The sequence below is a fragment of the Malus sylvestris genome, chromosome 3, assembly GCF_916048215.2.
Source record: "Malus sylvestris chromosome 3, drMalSylv7.2, whole genome shotgun sequence".
NCBI lineage: Eukaryota > Viridiplantae > Streptophyta > Magnoliopsida > Rosales > Rosaceae > Malus > Malus sylvestris.
Genome location: NC_062262.1, coordinates 35,403,149 through 35,423,525, shown reverse-complemented (window position 1 = coordinate 35,423,525; position 20,377 = coordinate 35,403,149). Strand labels below are relative to the sequence as shown.

Below are 20,377 nucleotides of genomic sequence, written 5' to 3'. Positions count from 1 at the left end.
AAAAGATATAATAACTTTTGATAGTTAGATGAAATTTTAAAGACCCGGATAACTTGATTCGATGATCTTAGTGGAAGAGATGATTTCTTTCCCTTTTATTTGGACCCCAAAATACAAAATCATGATTTTTTTTTTTTTTTGGCAAACCAAAATCATGATTTTTTTTAATTATGTAACCCACGTGATGACGTGACAATAGTGGCCACGTCAGCATGTTCCTACCGTTTTGTTCTATAAAAACCAAGGCAGGGCCATAAGCAATTCTAATATCGTACCCCTCTTGGCCAAGCAACAAACACATAGACCACCTTCAAGAATGAAGACCCAAAACATCTGTGGGGAGAGTTCTCTGTGTGAAGAACCGACGAGGGGTTTCCGGGAGACGCTCCGTCAGGCTTATCAGGCCGCCGTGGTGGTTATGTCTAGGCATGGAGCTCAAAATAATGGTAGGGGTCTCTTGGTTCCCAAACCAATTGAGAGAAGAAGGTGGAGCTACCCTGCAGAAGACCCCATTAGAACTCTCATATTCTTAGGGTCTTGGAGCCATACCTAGACTTTGAATACTTGTTATAAACTATGTAAAATATGATGTAGAATTTGGATTGTGGATCAAAATTATTGAAATTTGAAAACATGTATGATATACTATTGGTGAAGTATAATTTATGTGTGATTAAATAATTATCATATGGATTTGACTCTCCTGCTACAATATCACTTGTATAAAAAAACAAAAAATTAAACTCGAAACTTCTCACAAAGTAAAAAAACTAAGAATCACTAAACTAAAGCTCGACTTGATGGCACTATATGACAAAAACAATTGGACAAGATAAGAGAGGTATGTGGATGGGCAACCAAAGGTCAATCGGTGCTATAAGGCCCTCAAATGATGATCCACTTTGTGAGGATGTTGGGAATCCTCAAATCATGTCCGTTCATCATACATCGTGCGGTCAGTTTTCGTTAAGTACTGTTTATGTTTAATTTTAAATAAAAATATTTAAAATGATTTTTAACCGTACGATGTACGATAAACGGACATGATTTGAGGATACTAAAAATCATCACAAAGAGGATCCGGAGAGGATCTCATTCTAAGGCCCTCCACTAGTGTATCAAGTGTGTTATAGGTTTTTGTGTCGAATGGTCATCTCCCCTTCAAGGAGGGTAGGTGCCTCACGCGTAGTTATCATTGAAGAGTGAATCTCGCCTAATCATTTTTCATTTAGAAAAAAAAAATCAAACTTAGGTTACTTAATTTCTATAGATAAGTATCACACTAAATTAAACTACAGTGAAAAACCAAAGAGTCAATTCACAGTGAGCAATAACGTATCTTATTTTGACAGCTCCCCATCAAAGTTTGCTCATTTCGAATCTAAGTTTGTTAAAAAATGTATTCGGATTTGAAAGGGGCATATTCTTTGCACAATATAACTTGTTGAGGAGCATGTAACTCAAATAGTAAAGCGTATTTATTTCTGCAATCGAGATTCTAAGTTTAACTCCCCTCCCGAGTATCGCTTGTATGAAAAAACATAAGAATTGAACTCAAGACGATTCTAACAAAATAGGAACCGAATATCACTAAACTAGGTCATGAAATGCCCCTCCTCTTCCCACCATTTCATCTTGTGAGTTGGAAGTGAACATACAGCCATAAGTGGATTATCTTAACACAGTGAGTAAAGCATCTTCAGGTTGATAGCTTCCCATCAACATTTTGCTCCTTTTGATTTGAAACCTTTGGAATCTACGTACTCGGATGTGAAAGGGGCATCTTACAAATTTTTAGCACAACATAAGTTGGAATTCTATACGATATTCTTTCAGTTTCTTTCACCGAAATCACTTGGTTTCTTACACGTATAGAGTTATTTTTATAGACAAATTACATTTAAACAAGTGTGCAAATATTGTTTTCGTAATTTATAGTCAATCAGACTATAACTTACAAATATAAAGAAAACTACTTACATTTAGTGTTTAAAATATTCACAAATCTTTTTATATTTCCGTCAAAATATTTGAAAAATTAAGGATCGCTATAGAAAGGGGGAGATGAAATGCAAACTTCACCCTATATCAGTAAGATATAAGAAGATCAATGAATATCGATGATATTTATCGATTCACTACATAAATTTTGCTGCAACCTGTTGCAGATTTCGAACTTTTGAACTTTTTAAAGAATTTTTCTCTAATTTCAACTACATTTGAATGAGTTGACATATTCATCAATTTCCATATTTCCGTCAAAGACAACAACCAATATCAATATCGGTATTTTCACCTATATCAATACTTTAATCATTGTTTACATGTAAGTAGCCAACTTTATTCGATTCCAGCTATCAACTAAGTAGCCAACTAGCTATCAATATTGGCATATGACAAAAGCACAATGAGCACACATTCCTCTAGAACGTGGCATTGGATTCAACATGTGTCATATGATATGAGATTGAGATTCGTTCTGGATTTCTGTGTTTAGAGTTATGAACTAAGAGACATGGATCACTTAATTTCAACCATATGACCTCCATTAGCCTATTTCACTAACCCAGTTCACAAAAATTCAAAAATCAAACGGCTAAGATCTCTCTCTCTCTCTCTCTCTCTCTCTCTCTCTCTCTCTCTCTCTCTCTCTCTCTCTCTCTCTCTCTCTCTCTCTCTCTCTCTCTCTCTCAAACAGTTTGAATCTCTTGGTCCGGAGACTCCAAAAAAGAAAGATTTCGGAGTGGATTTCATTCCTATGATATGAACCCATGCTCCCCACCTGCACAATTTCTTACTATTAAACATTTCCTCATGTCTTCAGAAGGAATCAATATTGTATAATTATACTGGTCTAGTTGGGTCACCACTTCAATAATTCACAGCATCTTTTATTTTCACCTCAAAAAAGAAAATCATCATTTTTTTAATTACCTAACCCATTGACAATAGTGGCCACGTCAGCATGTTCCTACCATTTTGTTCTTCTATAAAAACCAAGGCAAGGCCATAAGCAGTTCTAATATCTTACCCTTGTGGCCAAACAACAAACACAGAGACTACCTTCAAGAATGAAGCCCCAAAACATCTGTGGGGAGAGTTCTCTGTGTGAAGAACCGACGAGGGGTTTCCGAGAGATGTTCCGGAATCCGGCAGGCTTATCAGGCCGCCGCGGTGGTCATGGCCAACCAAGGAGATCAAAGAAATAGTAGGGCTCTTTTAGTTTCCAAACCAGTTGAGAGGAGGAGGTGGAGCTGCTCTGCAGAAGACCCCATTAGAACTCTCATATTTTTGGGGTCTTGGAGCCACACCTAGGCTTTGAGTACTTGTTATAAACTATGTCACATATGATGTGGAATTTGAGGGATGGATCAAAATTCTTGAAATTTGAAAACATGTATGATAGACTATTGGTGAATTATAATTTATATGTAATTAAATAACTATTATATGGAAGGTGAACATTTGAGCACCGGAAAAGTAGCTCATTTGTGATAAAAATGTCACATGTTCGAGTCGTGGAAATAACATCTTTGCAAAGTAAGGGTAAGATGCATACGATAGACGTTTTCTCTGATCTTATAAAGCGAGAAGTCTTGTTAGCTTGGAGTCGCATTTTTAAATAATTACCAAGATATCAACAACTGTCATGGTCATATGTGTTATGTTTTTATTTGACAAATAAATTATGACAAAGGATTTGAGTTAAGAGCCCTATGTTGTTTCGGTTTCATCGACTTTCTAAGTGGAACTCTGATGAACTATGTTAAGATAGTTAATTTTGCAAGAATATTATAATTGGTACTGTTTGACTCCTTATATATAAGATATCTTTTATTTTATTTAGAGGATTGCATACTTGTACTGCTATACGTTTTCAAGAATTGTAAACCGCTATATATTATGAATTTATATTTTCTTATGTCTCTTTTGAAAATGCTATTGAAATGATTAAAATTGTTTTTGATGAAATTGATTTCAGATTTCAAAAGCACTTTAAGTGTTTTTAGAAATAAGTATCATATATGTACTTCATGCATGAAACACTTAAAGTGAGAGAAGTGTCTTAAGTTATTTTAAATAACTTTGAAACAAGTCCTTATTATAATTGGAATAAGTGATTTTCAAACTCTTTTTTTTCCTCTTACACGTAACAGACGTATTTATTTACCATATTTGAATTGAATGGATCATAAAATAATTAAAAAAAAAACACAAATACAAATGAACACGCGGATATCATTTCCAATAATTTATTAATTTGAAAGAGGGTAGTAAGTTAGGTAGCCAACCCCTTTCCCCCAAGTTTTTGGATTTTAGAGCAAGAAATGCATTTGGCTAGACATTGACAAAAATAACCAAAACCTACTTGCATATATAACAGGACAGTGTATTCCATACACCATTCTCAATTTTTATCCATCATATCATATAAATTGAAAAAAATCAAATAATAGAAATTAACAAGAAGCGTAGGCGATAAGATAAAATAGGCAAAAATCAAATAATAGAAATTAACAAGATGCGTAGGCGATAAGATAAAATAGGCGTGTTATAATATTGCAATCCAGTCCACACACAACCTTAAATTAGAAACTCAAGCAAGAAACAAGACAAGCTAAACATCCAAGATCCAAACTTCTGTTTGCTATAACTTCAATTAATTCTAAAAAAAATAAAGAAAAATATATAACTTAATTTAATTATCTTCAGTTACTCTCTCCTCCTTCTTAGTTGCCTTGTTCATAAACTTGGCCATCTGAATTCCCACAGAACCAGCAGCAGAACCCTCATGGGAACTTCCCTGTCCAGAATCAGAAGCATCGTTGGCATTCGCAGCCTGCATTGCCTTCTTCTTCTTCACCTTCTGCGCCCAACCCACAAGCCCCACCTGCACATGGTCGTCGAAAATCGCCTTCTTGAAATGAGTCCCCATCTGCGTAACAATGGCGTAAAGCGGTAGCGTGCTGTAGCTGCAGAGCACCTGTATGAACACCCCGATGATCAGCCTCGGCACAATGTACTTCACTTGCCCCATGATGCAGGAATCGAACCCGTACTGAAGCCAAATCCAGAAAAAGAAGGCGATTTCGAAAGCGTTCTGGAACAGTATAAAATGGATCAAGAACAGAATTAGTCTGGGTTTTCCGAACCAGAAATGATCGTCTGACGGCTGCACAACGAGGTCCCCTTCGACTGCTATATGTTTCTCTGCAACTTCGTGTGCCAATTGGGTGATGATGTGCTCGAGCTTCGTCCCCACGGCGAGCAGAAGCAAGAAGGGGACGAAAGCGATCCAGAAGTAAGTGTGCCAGCCGTTGATGTTCATCAGCAGGAAGATCACCACAAAGATCCACAGATACCAACTGATGCCAACAACTTTCTTGAAATCGTCCTCCAAAGACCGCATCATGTACTTGTGGAAATTGAATTTGGGGTTTCCGCTGCAATGCGTGTTGATGAATCCGAGCCGAAGCGTGATGTAATCGGATTTAGTCACGGATGCGTAAAACTGCTTGATGAACGAATGAAACCAACCGAGAAAGACCGAATTTTTACCCATGCCCAGAAAATGGTCACGGATAAACGCGTGCTGGTGGACATGGGTAACTTTTTTAACTTTTTTCTTCTTGAGAAGTTGCTCCGCGTCATAATTCTCCTTCGCGATCGCATCCTCCCACACTTTCCATCGGCGAATCTGAAACCCTCCGAAAACCACAGTCAAAACGCAGAAGGTGACGTGGACGATGGCGAGGACGAAGATGAAGATGTGCAGATGGTGCAGAGCTTCGAGCGACAGCAACGGCACCTTGTGTTTTTTGGCGCAGTACCCGATCTGCAACGACCCCTCCTCCGCGAAGAGCCGCCGCATTCCGCCCAAATGGGAGGTGGGTTCTGCCTTCTCAGCCTCGCCGGGGAGTTTGCACGGCAAGAGATGCGCCATCACGTCCTCCGAGACGCAGAACTTGGAGATGGGGTTCTGGAAGACGGTGAGGAGCAGAGAGATGAACCCCAGAAGCATAAGCTCCTCCTTGATTTTCTGCAACGCTTCGTAGAGCGACGTCTGGTTCTTCTTCTTCAGGTACTTGCCGCCGTAGTGGAGGAAGCGCTCCGCGGCAAGAGAAAGGGCGACGATCACCGTGCACACCGCCGCGACCACCCATGTCGGCGTCAACTCTAGCGTCCGCCCCTCTTCGCTTTCACCACCACTCATCTTTCTATCTATTTGTCTTCAGTTCTGTGCCTCTTGATTTATTCAGTTCCCACTAAAATATTCAATCACTGTACTTACTTTAATCGTAGTGCCAACAAAAATTGTTGACTAAATTGAAAAAGTTGCCCTACTTTTTTCTGACCGAAAGAAAATTAGGAAGAAAATTTGTTGATTTTTTGGAGTTTTGTATTAGGATGAAGATTAAGAAGCAACGGTTACAATTTTGCCATATATATTTATCTTAATAATTTAATGAGACACTTTGGATGCGGTCCCTAATTATCAATATTCTTTAATTGAAACCTTGTTAGTTTTTAGTTTTTGATTGAGGTCCCTGACATTAATGTAATAATGTAAGTTACTATATTTTTTAAATTAAAAATTAAAAATTGAAATTTGTAATTGTTTATATTAATGAGATTTTAAATAAAACCCATAATTTATGGGATTTAAAATAATAAAATATAAATTATACTCTCTATTATATTGTGTGTGTGTACATATATGTATGGGTACATTAACCAAAATTAACAAAAAAAGTTATTGTACCAAAACATGGATACATTCTCAAATCAACGAAAAAGAATGTATCCATATAAGTTTAAACATGGATTAAAAAATTTGAAAGGATTTTATATTAAAAAAAAAGGGTACATTTTAAATATAACAAATTGATATATTTGAGAATGGGTACATTTAAGATTAAAAAAAATTGAAAAATTATATGAATGGGTACATTTAAGATTAAAAATTGAGAATCTTTTTATATATATAAAAAAAAACTAATAGGTACAAACTTAATTTAATTTAATTTATTATTATTTTGGAAATGTTTGAATTGAAAATTAATTAGAATTTAATAGAGGTGTGAGTATTAAACCCTAAATTAATTACTAATTTTTATATTAAAAAAATTATATAATAAACATTTAAATTCATTATCACATTAATGCTAGGGACTTGAATCAAAATTTGAGAACCAATAAGGTCTTAGTCAATGAACAGTAAGAACTAGGGACCAGATACTAATTTTTCCTAATTTAATTCTTGATGGATCCTTGTACCAATTTTTTAACCTAATTTGTAAGAGTGCACTTCGTAATATATTCTAATAATTCGAATAGTTCATCTTTTAAAATTATATATATATAAATTATTCTTACAAAAAATTAGATAAATTTAAAATTATTAAAATATTCATTTATAGTAAAAAAAATTGAAGAATACGATTTTACAAAGAAATCATAAATTCTTAATTCAATTGTCATATAATTTCAGAATTAAGTAATTTTTGGTAGATAAAAGATTTAAAAATAAACCGCTCGAATTGTTAAAATGCATTATGAAATAGAATTCACAAAATATTTGTAAAAAAGTTATATAAAAAAATAATGCTACAAATCCGTCGGTTTAATTTTGATTATTTATTTATCAGAATTTTAATTATATATTTAAGCGTCGGTCCAAAGGACAACTCATAGCTTATCACTGTCAGCCCTTTGGGACCAACATACGTGGGGGTTACTATTCAAAATATAAAAATAAAATTAAAAATTAAAAAACAATGTGGGGGCGAAAGTAAGGGCCAATTAAAAAATAAAAAAAATATGCGGGGAGAAGGTATGCGCCGGATTTAGGAATGATTTGGTATTACTGTATTTTGAAAAAAAATTAATATTGTGTATGAAAATAAACTTATTTTTACTGTTTTACGTTTTCAATTTTTTTTCACTTAAAATTGTGAAAATAAATTATTTTTAAATGTTTAAAGTATACCCACTTTTTATAAACGCACAACCAAACCATTACTTATTACGATGTTTAACCGTTTAATTGACACCAAATGGAACTCAACCGTTGCAAGTTGAGCGTCTTTTTCCAACAAGGATGTAGGGTAGGACATTTTAATCGCAAAATCGATGTACCAAACCAAAATTACTGTTCGATTCAGGTTGAGGTGAATCCGCTAGGGAGGGAGTTGGTCGGTTTTTGGACACTGAACCAACCTGTGTTGTGTCGAAGGTGGATAAGGACTTGAAAACCGTCAACCAAACCGAACTAACCCGATCACCATAAAGTCTTCAATTACACGTTTAGTAATTGAAGTGAGTGCATAACCTTACCAACTAACAACTATCCATCAGAATGATTCACGTGGCAGGCTAATGCAGAAGCGGACGTGGACGACGGCGAGGACGAAGATGAAGATGTGCAGATGGTGCAGAGCTTCGAGCGACAGCAACGGCACCTTGTGTTTTTTGGCGCAGTACCCCATCTGCAACGACCCCTCCTCCGAGAAGAGCCGCCGCATTCCACGCAAATGGGAGGTGGGTTTTGCCTCCTCAGCCTTGCCGGGAAGTTTGCACGGCAAGAGATGCGCCATCACGTCCTCCGAGGCGCAGAACTTGGAGATGAGGTTCTGGAAGACGGCGACGTCTGGTTCTTCCTCTTCAGGTACTTGTCGCCGTAGTGGAGGAAGCGCTCGGCGGCAAGAGAAAGGGGGACGATCACCGTGCACACCGCCGCGACCACCCATGTCGGCTTGAACTCTAGCGTCTTCCCCTCTTCGCTTTCACCACCACTCACCTTTCTATCCTTTTGTCTTCAGTTCTGTGCCTCTTGATTTATTCAGTTCCCATTAAAATATGCAATCACTGTACTTACTTTAATCGTAGTGCCAACAAAAAATGTTGACTAAATTGAAAACGTTGCATTACTTTTTCCTGACCGAAAGAAAATTAGGAAGAATATTAGTGGAGTTTTTGGAGTTTTTTATGCATTACATTTAGGATGAAGATGAAGAAGCAACGGTTACAATTTTGCCATATATATTTATTTTAATAATTTAATTCGTGATGGATTCGCGTATCAATTTTTTACATAATTTGTGAAAGCGCACTTGTAATGTATTTTAATATTTTGAATAGTTCATTTTTTAAATTTTATTTATAGATTATCTTTACCAAAAATCAGACAAATTTAAAACTATTAAAATATTTATTTGTAGTGAAGAAAATTGAGGAATACAATTTTACAAAGAAATCCTAAATTCTCAATTCAATCGTCATATAGTTTCAAAATTAGGTGATTTTTTATAGACATAATCTTAGAAGGAATATTTAAAAAATAAACAGCTCGAATTGTTAAAACACATTATGAAATAGACTTCACAAAATATTTGTAAAAAAATTATATAAAAAAGTAATGCTACGAATCCGTCTGTTTAATTTTGGTTATTTATTTATCGGAATTTTGATTATATATTTAAGGGAGTTTTAATGAAATGTCCGCGAATACTGTTCATTTTAACGAAAAACCATATTTTTACACTAAAAAGTCAAACCTAGTACTATTCATTTTACCCTTTATTTTGTCCATATCTTTAAAACTCAAAGTTTTCAAACATTTTTCATTAGTTTTCCTTATATTTAAGTATCGGTCCATTTGGGACCAACATATGTGAGGGTTACTATTCAAAATTAAAAAAAACAATGAAGGGAAAAAGTAAGGGCCAATTAAAAAATAAAGAATATAGGGGCCGAATGTATGGCCCGAATATTTTACGATGTTTAACTGTTTAATTGACACTAAACGAGGCTCAACCGCTGCAAGTTGAGCATCTTTTTCCAACAAGGATGTAGGGTAGGACATTTTAATCGCAAAATCGATATACCAGCCCAAAATTATTGTTCGATTCAGGTCATAGGCGAATTCATGAGGGAGGGAGTTGGTCGGTTTTTGGACATTAAACCAACCTGTGTTGTGTCGAAGGTGGATAAGGACTTGAAAACCGTCAACCAAACCGAACTAACCCGATCACCATAAAGTCTTGTTTGGGCCCAAAATAATATTTTTGGGCCGAGCTTAGAGTCATTCTTGGCCCAATAACATTCATCTAGAATCTTGTCATGGGTTGTCCAGTCAAGGTTGGCCGAATCCTGTTGCAATGAAGATTAGTTTAAGATAAGGGTGAGGTAGTCGAACCCTAGTTTAACAAGGAGTCTTAAAGCTAAAGATGCTTAGAATTAGGGAATGAATCTTATTTGTTAAAGAGCTTGGTTCAAAGTCATATAGGGGTTAGGATTGGCCGAAACCTAATCAGATTAGGATGAGGAGTTCTAATCTAAGTGCATCTCTAGTTTGACCATAAGGGGGGTTTGTTGTTATTAATAGAGAAGGGAGTGCATCATTCATGCCCACTTCAAATCAACACACAAAGTGCCATGCGCAAAGCTTCTCAACAACCCTGAGATTTTTTCCTCTCCCCATTTCTTCCCACCAACACATCTTTAGTTTGGATAAATATCATTGTGAAGGCAATTGACGACATATTCAGTTTGGATAGACAACACTGGAGTAATAGAATTAGCCAACCGAGGAGCACCTTAAGTTTGGATAGACAACACTGCTTCGAGACCGACTGATTATTTATCTAAGTCTCGGTCAATAAGGATTTCCGAGTCATTGTTGGTAGAGGTCATCTCATCAGCTTTCTTGACGAAGTGAAGTGTTACAGATTACTAGGCTCAGCACATTCAACGACCAGTTTTATTTTATGATTGGATATTCACAAGTACATTTTATAGTTCGGCATTCCAACGGTCGAACCATATTTACCATCAAGACATTTATCTCTTTCAAGTATTTGTGTCCGTATAGTCTGATACCAGTTCGGCGTACTTATACTCTCACGAATATAATTACCGAGACTGAACCCGGACGATTTGTGAACTTGTCTTTAGGCTCTAAAACCCAAAGGCCAAGACGTGATCCTTCTTCGGCTGCAGTAGCAAGATCGAGAAGTCAGCAGCACGCCGCACGCGATATCAACATATTTTACTCCTTGACCAACGAGTTGGCACACCCCGCATACAACCGAATGATGTAGTTAGCTTATTAATCATCCGGCCTGCGCGGCCATGTAAACTTGATAGTTTTTAGGGTCAACAAGTATTCGATTACACGTTTAGTAATTGAATTGTGTTCAATTTTGTGATCCAAATCCAACACGTTTAGGTAACTGAAACATTCAATAGTCGTATCTCTTCCTATGGGTTGGATTCTCATGCGATGGTCAATTAGTTGGCTCAAAGTGAGTGCGTAACCTTACCAACTAATAACAACTATCTGTCAAAATGATTCACGTGGCAGGCTACTAGTGTGCATTCAGCTTGGAAAGAGCACGTTCAGTTGTTATAGCCTTTGTTTACTAACACCAAGGGACAAGGGAATGAATAAAAAGGTGAATCCTACATGAATTTCGGTATGAAATACCTAAAAATTAAGGGTATCTCCTTAACATGGATGTTTATTCCATAATCAATCTTTATCTCATATACATACCATGCAAGTAGGGGTGCAAATTGAATTGGAAGCGCCCAATCCGAATCGAAAATTTCCATTCCGAATCCGAAATTGTTTCGACCTTAAAATTTTCCGAAAATTTTGGTTCCTAAACCCTAAAATGTACATAAAGTCCATAAGCCGTAGCACACAAAGCCCATAAAATGTTCGGGCTTTATGTTCCGTACAATAAGGTTTATGGGACGACCCATATTTTTATGGGCTTAATGAATTGAGGTTCGGGCTTTGGGCTTACGGAGTCCAACAATATAAGACAATTCTTTCTATTTTTTTTATATATTTATTTTTTTATCTATTCCTAGTACGCCTCTCTGGTTTAAAGAACAAGATAAACCTTCCAACAAAATAAATATTTATATAAACAATTCAACAAGAACATAGTAGTTAAGGGTGCGTTTGGTACGTGGGACGGGACGGGACGGAACGGAACGAGGCGTTCCGTCCCGCGTTTGGTGCGCTAAAAATGGGTGGAACGGGTTGTTCCACAGGACAGATTTTGGGTGTTTTTGCGTTCCACCTCTCCCCCCTGGAACGGGTTTGTTCCATGTCTGTGGAACACAATGTTTTACCATTTTAAGACAAATATACCCCATGTCTTTTTCAAAAATTACACCTTCGTTCCGTCCCGTCCCGTTCCGTTCCGTCCCGTCCGCGTACCAAACGCACCCTAAAGGATTTTGCTAATTGGTTTATTTATTTATTTTTAATTTAATGAAAACAACAAAATATTATTTTCTATAGTCTTCGAAATCGCTTTTGTTGGGAAGCATTATGCTGGTTTTTGTAAGAAGTGATTACACCAAAAGCATGTCTAATTTTTTATTCAAAATTCAAGTGATTTTTCTAAAAGGCACTCATACTTGTTGGATTTTTTTTTAAATAACTAAAAAGTAATTTAAATAGTGTTGAGAGAGGAGAAGAGGAAGACTCTAAATAACATGCAATAATAGACAATCCCCCACTCGTTCCTACTTGCGTTTCAAGACTAATAAATTTTCCAACAAGTCATACGAAAACTGACTTTAATCATTCAAAAAAAGACTTTTAGCTATTTTAAGAGCAGTTTGAAAAGGATTTGAATTGTCTGCCATCCTCATTCCATACTATTCTCATCATTTCTTATAGTCACGGTTAAGTCACGTCAACATTTTATATTCTCATTACTTTTTATCTTATTATTTTTATAAAAAAAATCAATATAAAATGTTGACGTGGTTTAATCGTGACCACATAAATAAAAGAGGATAAGAAGGGTATCAGATGAGGAGGACAGACAATCAAGGTCCGTTTGAAAAATACTCATAAAAAAATTAATGGAGACATTATTATTAGAGTAATGCTAAGAATGTCATCTATTTAAATCATATGTTATAAACTATATGGCGTAATTGTAAATAATTGAACTGTTACTTCAGTATTAAGTAATGTGACAAGCGGTAGAAATGTGTTGAGTTTTTGCATTACAGTGTGAGTTCGAATACCGTCGGTAACTAATCTAACAAAATATATCGTTTGCCAAAAAAAAAGGTTTAAGCAGTGTACTTATATCGTCTCAATGACGTATGTCACTTAATTTACAAATATAGGCTTAAAAATTCCTACTATTTTCCGCAGAGCCTATTTTAGAATTTGGCTGACTATTTTCGTCCTGGCATTTTTTCTATATAAAACGGAAGAAAAGCCTGATTTCCGATTAGCCTCTTTCTCTCGTCCTCGTCCTCCCACTATTTTCCTCTCCGCGATTTCCAGGGATTGGATTTGTGGATTTTCCCTAGCTCTCTCCGCTCTCCGTCCGACGCACTCTCTCTCTCTGCGATTTGGGTTTCCCGTCGTTTCGAATTCTTTGGGAAGGTACAATCTTTCTTCCTCCGCAACTTCTTCCCATTGTTTCGAATGTTGTAATCCCGCACGCAGCGGCAGTCCTTTTTTTCTTCGTCAGCTTCGATTCTACGGTCTCCTTGTTGTTCTTCGCTGTGTAATATTGCTTTCGTGCTTGTTTGTGGTATAGGATTATGGGTTTTGTTTCTACTTTTTTGGGTTTTTTTTTTTTTTTTTTTTTCCAGCGATCTGTTTGTTTTTAGGGGTTTATTTGGTTGGCATTGTTTATATGTTCTGTGTGGGATAATGATTCCCAATTTTTGTTTGTTTATTATCTATCTAGGGGCTTCCCGTGTCATCACTTGATCATCATCTATTTAGGGTTGTTTGTTCATGATTTAATCTGGGGTTGTTCTCCATGACTTTAATGGCATTGCTATACTGCTTTGATTACCATGGCTTGTTCGTCGTTTGTCATTACTTATTGGCGCCATACATTTTTCGGTTGATGTTATGGAATATATGGTTGTTATATATTTGCCAATCATTTGGCATGACTATTGGGGGTTACTCTGTAATCATTTCCAAATTTTAACACAAATGAACTTGCACATAAACAGTATGTGTACTCGAGAATGTACAAGTGGGCTATATGGTTAACCTTTTGTTGGGTTTTTTTTTTTCTTTCTATGTTGATAGAATTGTAGTGGGACGGTAGCGAAACTTTTGTTTCAAACAAATGGAGCGCAAAGTTATTGAGTTGGATCAAGGATGGGACTATATGCAGAAGGGGATCACGAAGCTGAAGAAGATCCTAGAGGGGTTACCGGAGCCTCAGTTCAACTCAGAAGAATATATGATGCTTTACACGTATCCTTTGGTTGTTTTGTATATATTATTTAAACACTTTGTGTTTCTTTTATTTGCTCCTTATTGGTGCGTTCTCCGAGGTGAACCTTTCCTTAACTTTAAGTACAGAACCATCTATAACATGTGTACTCAGAAGCCCCCCAATGATTACTCTCAGCAGCTATATGACAAATATCGGGAGGCATTTGAGGAATACATTACTTCAACGGTGAGGATTGAGGAACATCCTGAGATGTTTGCTAATGGTTTCTTTCTCCTGATCATTAACTAAAGCGACATTCTTTCATTATTTTCTGAACTTCGTAGTCTTATTTGGTTGTTCATCTATTAGGTGCTGCCTGCTCTTAGAGAGAAGCATGATGAGTTTATGCTGCGGGAGCTTGTTAAAAGATGGGCAAACCATAAACTGATGGTTAGGTGGCTATCACGCTTCTTTCATTACCTTGATCGTTACTTCATTGCAAGAAGGTCACTTCCTGCACTCAAGGAAGTTGGACTAACCTGCTTTCGTGATTTGGTTAGTTATTGGATCATTTATATGTTTATACATACTTTATGCAAAAATACCTCCTCACCCTTATATGCTTTGTTGTTTTTCGAAAGGGGATTCAGTAATCTCAAATGTCTTTAATATGCAACCTCAGGTTTATCGGGAGGTCAATGCTAATGCCAGAATTGCTGTTATTGGTCTTGTAAGTTTATTGCTTCATGATCAAGTCTATGTTTATGTATGTGTATCCTGGCCATGATGAATGTTGTATGACCAATCAGATTGATAAAGAACGTGAGGGAGAGCAGATTGATAGAGCACTATTGAAGAATGTGGTAGATATATTTGTTGAAATTGGAATGGGTCAAATGGAGTCTTATGAAGAGGACTTTGAAGCACACTTTCTACTAGATAGTGGTGAATACTATTCTCGTAAAGCAGCAAATTGGATTTTGACAGATTCTTGTCCGGAGTACATGTTGAAGGCAAGTTTTCATGTGTTCAAACAGAGTGGATTTTCAGTGTAGTTTTTGTCTAACACCTCTTGTGGAATTATACAGGCAGAGGAATGCTTGAAAAGGGAGAAGGAGAGAGTTAATAACTACCTTCATTCAAGCAGTGAACAAAAGCTTGTGGAGGTTAGTTAATGTGTAATACTACATTTTGAGAATCCAGTTAGTAGATAGTATGTGTGTATATTGGTAGCTATGTGGTAGCTGTGATATAGAAAGGGTTTGTGTATGTATGTATGTATATATATATATATATATATTAATGTATGTACATTGGTGCCCATGTATAATAATATATTTTTAGAATCCAGATAGTGGATGGTATGCATATACTATTTGTGTGCCCCTGTATATTATAGGATCTTGCGTGAATGTTGGAAATAAGTGAATTTTTCAGAGGAGTCTTATGAAACCTGTGGGCCAATTGTTGATATTTGAATCATTTAGAGGTGTGTTAGCATTAATGCATTAGGAGTTTATAGGATGTACCATTCTAGAAAATCTATCAACATTGTGCAACATCGAATGTGGCAAGGAACATACTGATGCATTACATATGCATAAAAGGTTTAAAAACAACCTGATACATTGGACGTGGTATGATTTGCCTAATGTTGTGACCCTGCTTCTATAATTGAAAAGGTGGTGTAAACAGTTTTGGTTTGATAATTTGTATTATTTTTAATCTCATTTGTCTTGTATTATGATGTTATTTTCTTTCAAGTTCTTCTAAATTATAGTTGCACTCTTGCCTGTAGAAAGTGCAACATGAGTTGTTGGTGGTTTATGCAACTCAACTGCTTGAGAAGGAGGGTTCTGGATGTCGTGCTTTACTGAGATTGGATAAGGTATCTTGTTGCCTGGCAGTTTATGATCCTGTTGGCAATCTATCTTCTATTGTATTTCTAAGACTATGTCTGCTTGTTTGTGTCTAGGCTGACGGTCTTTCTAGGATATTTAGACTTTACAACAAAATACCTAAAGGCTTGGACCCTGTTAGTCTTGTATTTAAACAGGTTAGTTTGTTTTTTGTTTGTGTTCTTCCGATCTCTTTCAGATGCTCATTTATTACAACAGTACTAACATACTTGATGGTTTGCAGCATATTACTGCCGAAGGTACAGCCTTGGTTCAACAGGCTGAAGATGCTGCAGCTAACCAGGTTCATTATCTTCTTGTGTTTAGGGTTTGCTGCAAAAAAGAATCTCGTTATGTTTATGCTGAAAGTGACATATCACTAGTGTCTTGGTGTTATTGCTGCCATATATTTATCCTGAAAGATATATTGAACTTAAGTATAGGTGTGATTGCTGGATGTGTTTTGTATTCTGTTTTGGTGTATGCATGCTGGAGTGTAATTGCCAATCACTAAAATTCCTGCATGTTGCCTCTATTTGATGCGTTTCGTAGATGTCTTTGGTGCGTCTTGTAGATGTCATTTGTTGATTTAAAGTCTTCACATCACTTTTAATTTGGACCCTTGGATGTGATAAATCTGAAGATTGAAAAGAAGTGTAAAAATACGTGTTGAAATGTTTGTCCCTTCATCCTAACCCATATATATACACATATATGAAACTTGCTTTTGTACTAACATGTTTTTTCATTGTATAATTACAACTTACGATTTGAGTGAGTGATGTTTGAGTTGATGTTATTGCATGGTTGCTTGATGCACATTTAATTACTCATCTTGGAGCTTTGACTCAAACGCTTATTAAGTTCAAATGGATCATGGCATTATATGTGCTAATCTATTGAGGCAGAAGAGAATAAAGTGTTGCTGGAATGAGATGATTGTTTTAAGTTGACCTTTTTTTGGCTAGAAATTTACTGGCCTGACAGTAAGCTGTCTTTTCTTGAATGCTTGTTGACTAAGTGTGCCAAGGGCTTTTTATCAGTATTATTATTTGATTTTTTATTATGTGTGCATTGGTGAATCCAATTAAGCATCCTGGAGTGAACTATATACGTATTCATCTTGCTTTTTATGATTATGTTGTTAATTTGTATCGAAATTGCTTCTGCAGGCTTCAGGTGGAGCTGGCACACAGGAACAGGTAACTAATTTAATACTATTATTTAATAATTTCGGCAGTGATTGGAGGTCCGTGGTTGATGTATCTTTTGTGGTTTTCAGGCTCTTATCAAAAACATAATTGAGCTGCATGACAAGTATATGAAATATGTTGATGAAAGCTTTCAGAACCACACACTCTTTCACAAGGTTAGTGTTGCAGAATTCGTGTTATTTACATTTGTCATGTTACGTTATCTAAAGGGCCTTTTCTATTGGTTGTTTAATAGGCTTTGAAAGAGGCTTTTGAGGTATTTTGCAATAAATCCGTTTCTGGGAGTTCAAGTGCTGAATTACTTGCTGGATTCTGTGATAATATCCTCAAGAAGGGTGGCAGTGATAAGTTGAGTGATGAGGCCATAGAAGAAATGCTTGAGAAGGTATTATTTTATGGAGGGTTTTTCATATTACGAATTTTCATTTATTGTTGGTGATGCGTTTGGTAATTCTTATTGAACTCATTTAGTCTTTTGATTAATTTTAAGATTGTCATTTAACTTTCTTCAGGTTGTTAAGCTGCTTGCTTATATCAGTGACAAAGACCTTTATGCAGAATTCTACAGGTAAATCGTTTATTTTTCCTCTCAGTTTATACCATATATGGTTTTGTGTGTCTTACAATTTAAGTTCTTGTCAGATACTTTCCGGTTAGTGTTTTAAAAAGGCATGTACCAGTTACTATGTGAAAATCCAATGGTTAATAGTACAAAGTCTTGGGTCATATAAGTGATACGAGTTCTTTTAGCCAGTGGGTCAGTAGACAACATGGTAAATGATCATGAAGAGGTAACAGTGTCTTTGTACTCAACATATGTGTGTGTGTGTGTGCGCGTGTCGGCTCAGTAGACAATAAGTAACTGTTTTCAATACACAGGAAAAAACTAGCCCGTCGGTTACTTTTTGATCGGAGTGCCAATGAGGACCACGAAAGAAGTATTCTGACAAAGCTGAAGCAGCAATGTGGTGGACAGTTTACGTCAAAAATGGAGGGAATGGTGAGTGGGCCTGTTTTTTTCACTGGGAATGTTTCTGACTGTTACTCCACCATTAATAGAGATAGTTCCCCCTTTTTTTTCTGTCGAACTATGGTTAATTTCGTATGGAAATGTTTATATCTCGAGCAAGAGAGTTAAAACCCCAATTGGGGAACAACCCTTTCCAGTGTCTACAAAGTAAGCTACTGGTTACCGGGTCACTTCATAACAATTACGTGCAACATAAGAAAACATGATATACCTCCAATTATCTATCCATCTGATGCACATCCTGCAAGTACTCTCATTATCTTCCTCTGTTTCCAGAGATATTTGTCTTTGAGATCACAGAGTATTTTTAATACTAGGATTGACATAAGTTGGATAGGAAAATTATTTTTATTGATCATAGTTGAAGTAGAAAATTGTTTCTATTGACCTATGCTGACATATGAACTTATCTATTGACCTAAATTAAATTTCCTAAATTATCTTTCAGGTCACAGATTTGACAATAGCTCGAGACAACCAGAAAGGGTTTGAGGAATATCTTCAAAGTAACCCTGCTGTAAATCCTGGGATGGACTTGACAGTCACTGTACTTACAACTGGCTACTGGCCAAGTTATAAATCGTTTGATCTTAACCTTCCTGAAGAGATGGTAATATTTAGTTTGTTGAAGATTAGCACTGCAAATATATAGATTGTGCTTGGAAATACACATGTTCCCAATTGCGGTATACCTGATGCCCATATGTTTGTTATATATTTGTGCTCCAGGTTAGGTGTGTTGAAGTTTTCAAGTCATTCTATGAAACAAAAACGAAACACCGGAAACTTACATGGATTTACTCATTGGGCACGTGCAATGTTACTGGCAAGTTTGACACCAGACCGATTGAATTGGTCGTGTCAACCTATCAGGTTATTGCACTATTTTGCTTAATTATTTTGGCCATTGGCAGAATGTCACCTTTTCAAGATTGTATTCGAGTATGGGGACTATATTTTGTTGCCTTTTTTTTTCACAGGCTGCTCTCTTGCTCCTCTTCAACAGTGCTGATAAATTGAGCTATTCAGAAATACTGACTCAGTTGAACCTTACTCACGACGACTTGGTTAGATTGCTTCATTCGCTCTCGTGTGCCAAGTACAAGATTCTCACCAAGCAGCCAATTACAAAGACCATCTCAACGAATGACAGCTTTGAATTCAACAAGAAGTTCACAGATAAAATGAGAAGAATTAAGGTCTGAGATCCCTATACTTTTCTCCACTTCATTCTTGTTCTGATAGTTGAAGTTTAATTAAAGTTTGCTGTTTTGTTATCCTTAGATTCCTCTCCCACCAGTGGACGAAAGGAAGAAGGTGATTGAAGATGTTGACAAAGACCGGAGATATGCTATTGATGCTGCTATTGTTAGGATCATGAAGAGTCGAAAAGTTTTGGGTCATCAACAATTAGTCATGGAGTGCGTTGAGCAGCTGGGAAAAATGTTCAAGGTACCACATTATGTTTGTCATTGAATGCAATTTTCAATTTACGTTCATATTCTCATGTCCATATCTATATATTCCGCGTTTCTCTGTTCCTGTTTAATCTGTACTGACAACGGGTTATGGGCGGACCTGAAATGTGCAGCCGGACATAAAAGCGATTAAGAAGCGGATTGAAGATCTCATCACTCGGGACTACCTGGAGAGGGACAAGGAAAACCCCAACATGTTCAAGTATCTTGCCTGATTCGGTTGCGTGGGTATATACTAGGGACTAGTTGAAAACCCTAATCAGAAAGCTCGAACCATAGTTTCTTCTTCTTCTTCTTCTTCGGACTTGAGAGCCGAGAGATCTGCTGTAAATTGTGTGCAGCTCTTTTAGAAATGCTAGGATTTTGGAAGGAGTGGAAGATTTTTGTGCAATCCGGTCTTAACGCCATTTTTGTGCAATTGACCCATATCCCTGTTATTATTACTACTATTTATTAATGGCAAATATTATTAAAATTTTTGTGTTCGTGGTTGCTTAACGAGGTTTCCAAGTCCAAACCAGTGTAAACT

General features: G+C 36.4%; 2 protein-coding genes and 1 long non-coding RNA gene across 4 annotated transcripts; 2 read left to right on the top strand and 1 right to left on the bottom strand.

The window, feature by feature from the left end:
- Positions 1 to 4,534: 4,534 nt before the first annotated feature.
- Positions 4,535 to 8,908, bottom strand: LOC126615719 (MLO-like protein 1). 2 transcript variants are annotated; one of them, XM_050283595.1, is made up of 2 exons: positions 8,801 to 8,908; positions 4,535 to 6,214 (listed from the first exon to the last, which is right to left on the bottom strand). In XM_050283595.1, the coding sequence occupies exon 2, from the start codon at positions 6,212 to 6,214 to the stop codon at positions 4,700 to 4,702; it is 1,515 nt and encodes a 504-aa protein (XP_050139552.1). In that variant the 5' UTR covers positions 8,801 to 8,908; the 3' UTR covers positions 4,535 to 4,699. The 2 variants fall into 2 exon arrangements, with proteins under 2 accessions (XP_050139552.1, XP_050139553.1); XM_050283596.1 differs by having other exon boundaries at positions 8,794 to 8,808.
- Positions 5,934 to 9,086, top strand: LOC126615720 (uncharacterized). Its single transcript, XR_007620884.1, has 2 exons — positions 5,934 to 6,082; positions 8,669 to 9,086. It is a non-coding gene; the product is annotated as an uncharacterized LOC126615720 (long non-coding RNA).
- A 4,153-nt stretch (positions 9,087 to 13,239) lies between these two features.
- Positions 13,240 to 20,323, top strand: LOC126616613 (cullin-1-like). The gene is made up of 20 exons (XM_050284686.1): positions 13,240 to 13,429; positions 14,096 to 14,266; positions 14,375 to 14,474; positions 14,598 to 14,783; positions 14,911 to 14,958; positions 15,038 to 15,245; positions 15,321 to 15,394; positions 16,027 to 16,116; positions 16,204 to 16,284; positions 16,371 to 16,430; positions 17,299 to 17,328; positions 17,409 to 17,495; positions 17,576 to 17,725; positions 17,853 to 17,908; positions 18,220 to 18,340; positions 18,819 to 18,980; positions 19,100 to 19,243; positions 19,351 to 19,569; positions 19,655 to 19,822; positions 19,962 to 20,323. The coding sequence occupies exons 2-20, from the start codon at positions 14,136 to 14,138 to the stop codon at positions 20,061 to 20,063; spliced, it is 2,217 nt and encodes a 738-aa protein (XP_050140643.1). The 5' UTR covers positions 13,240 to 13,429; positions 14,096 to 14,135; the 3' UTR covers positions 20,064 to 20,323.
- The last annotated feature ends 54 nt before the right edge of the window (positions 20,324 to 20,377 follow it).

Coding starts and splice junctions, on each gene's coding strand:
- LOC126616613 (XM_050284686.1), top strand. CDS start 14,136: ATGGAGCGCAAAGTTATTGAGTTGGATCAAGGATGGGACTATATGCAG. Junction 14,267..14,374: donor GAATATATGATGCTTTACAC/GTATCCTTTGGT, acceptor CTTTAAGTACAG/AACCATCTATAACATGTGTA. Junction 16,117..16,203: donor CTTTACTGAGATTGGATAAG/GTATCTTGTTGC, acceptor GTTTGTGTCTAG/GCTGACGGTCTTTCTAGGAT.
- LOC126615719 (XM_050283595.1), bottom strand. CDS start 6,214: ATGAGTGGTGGTGAAAGCGAAGAGGGGCGGACGCTAGAGTTGACGCCG.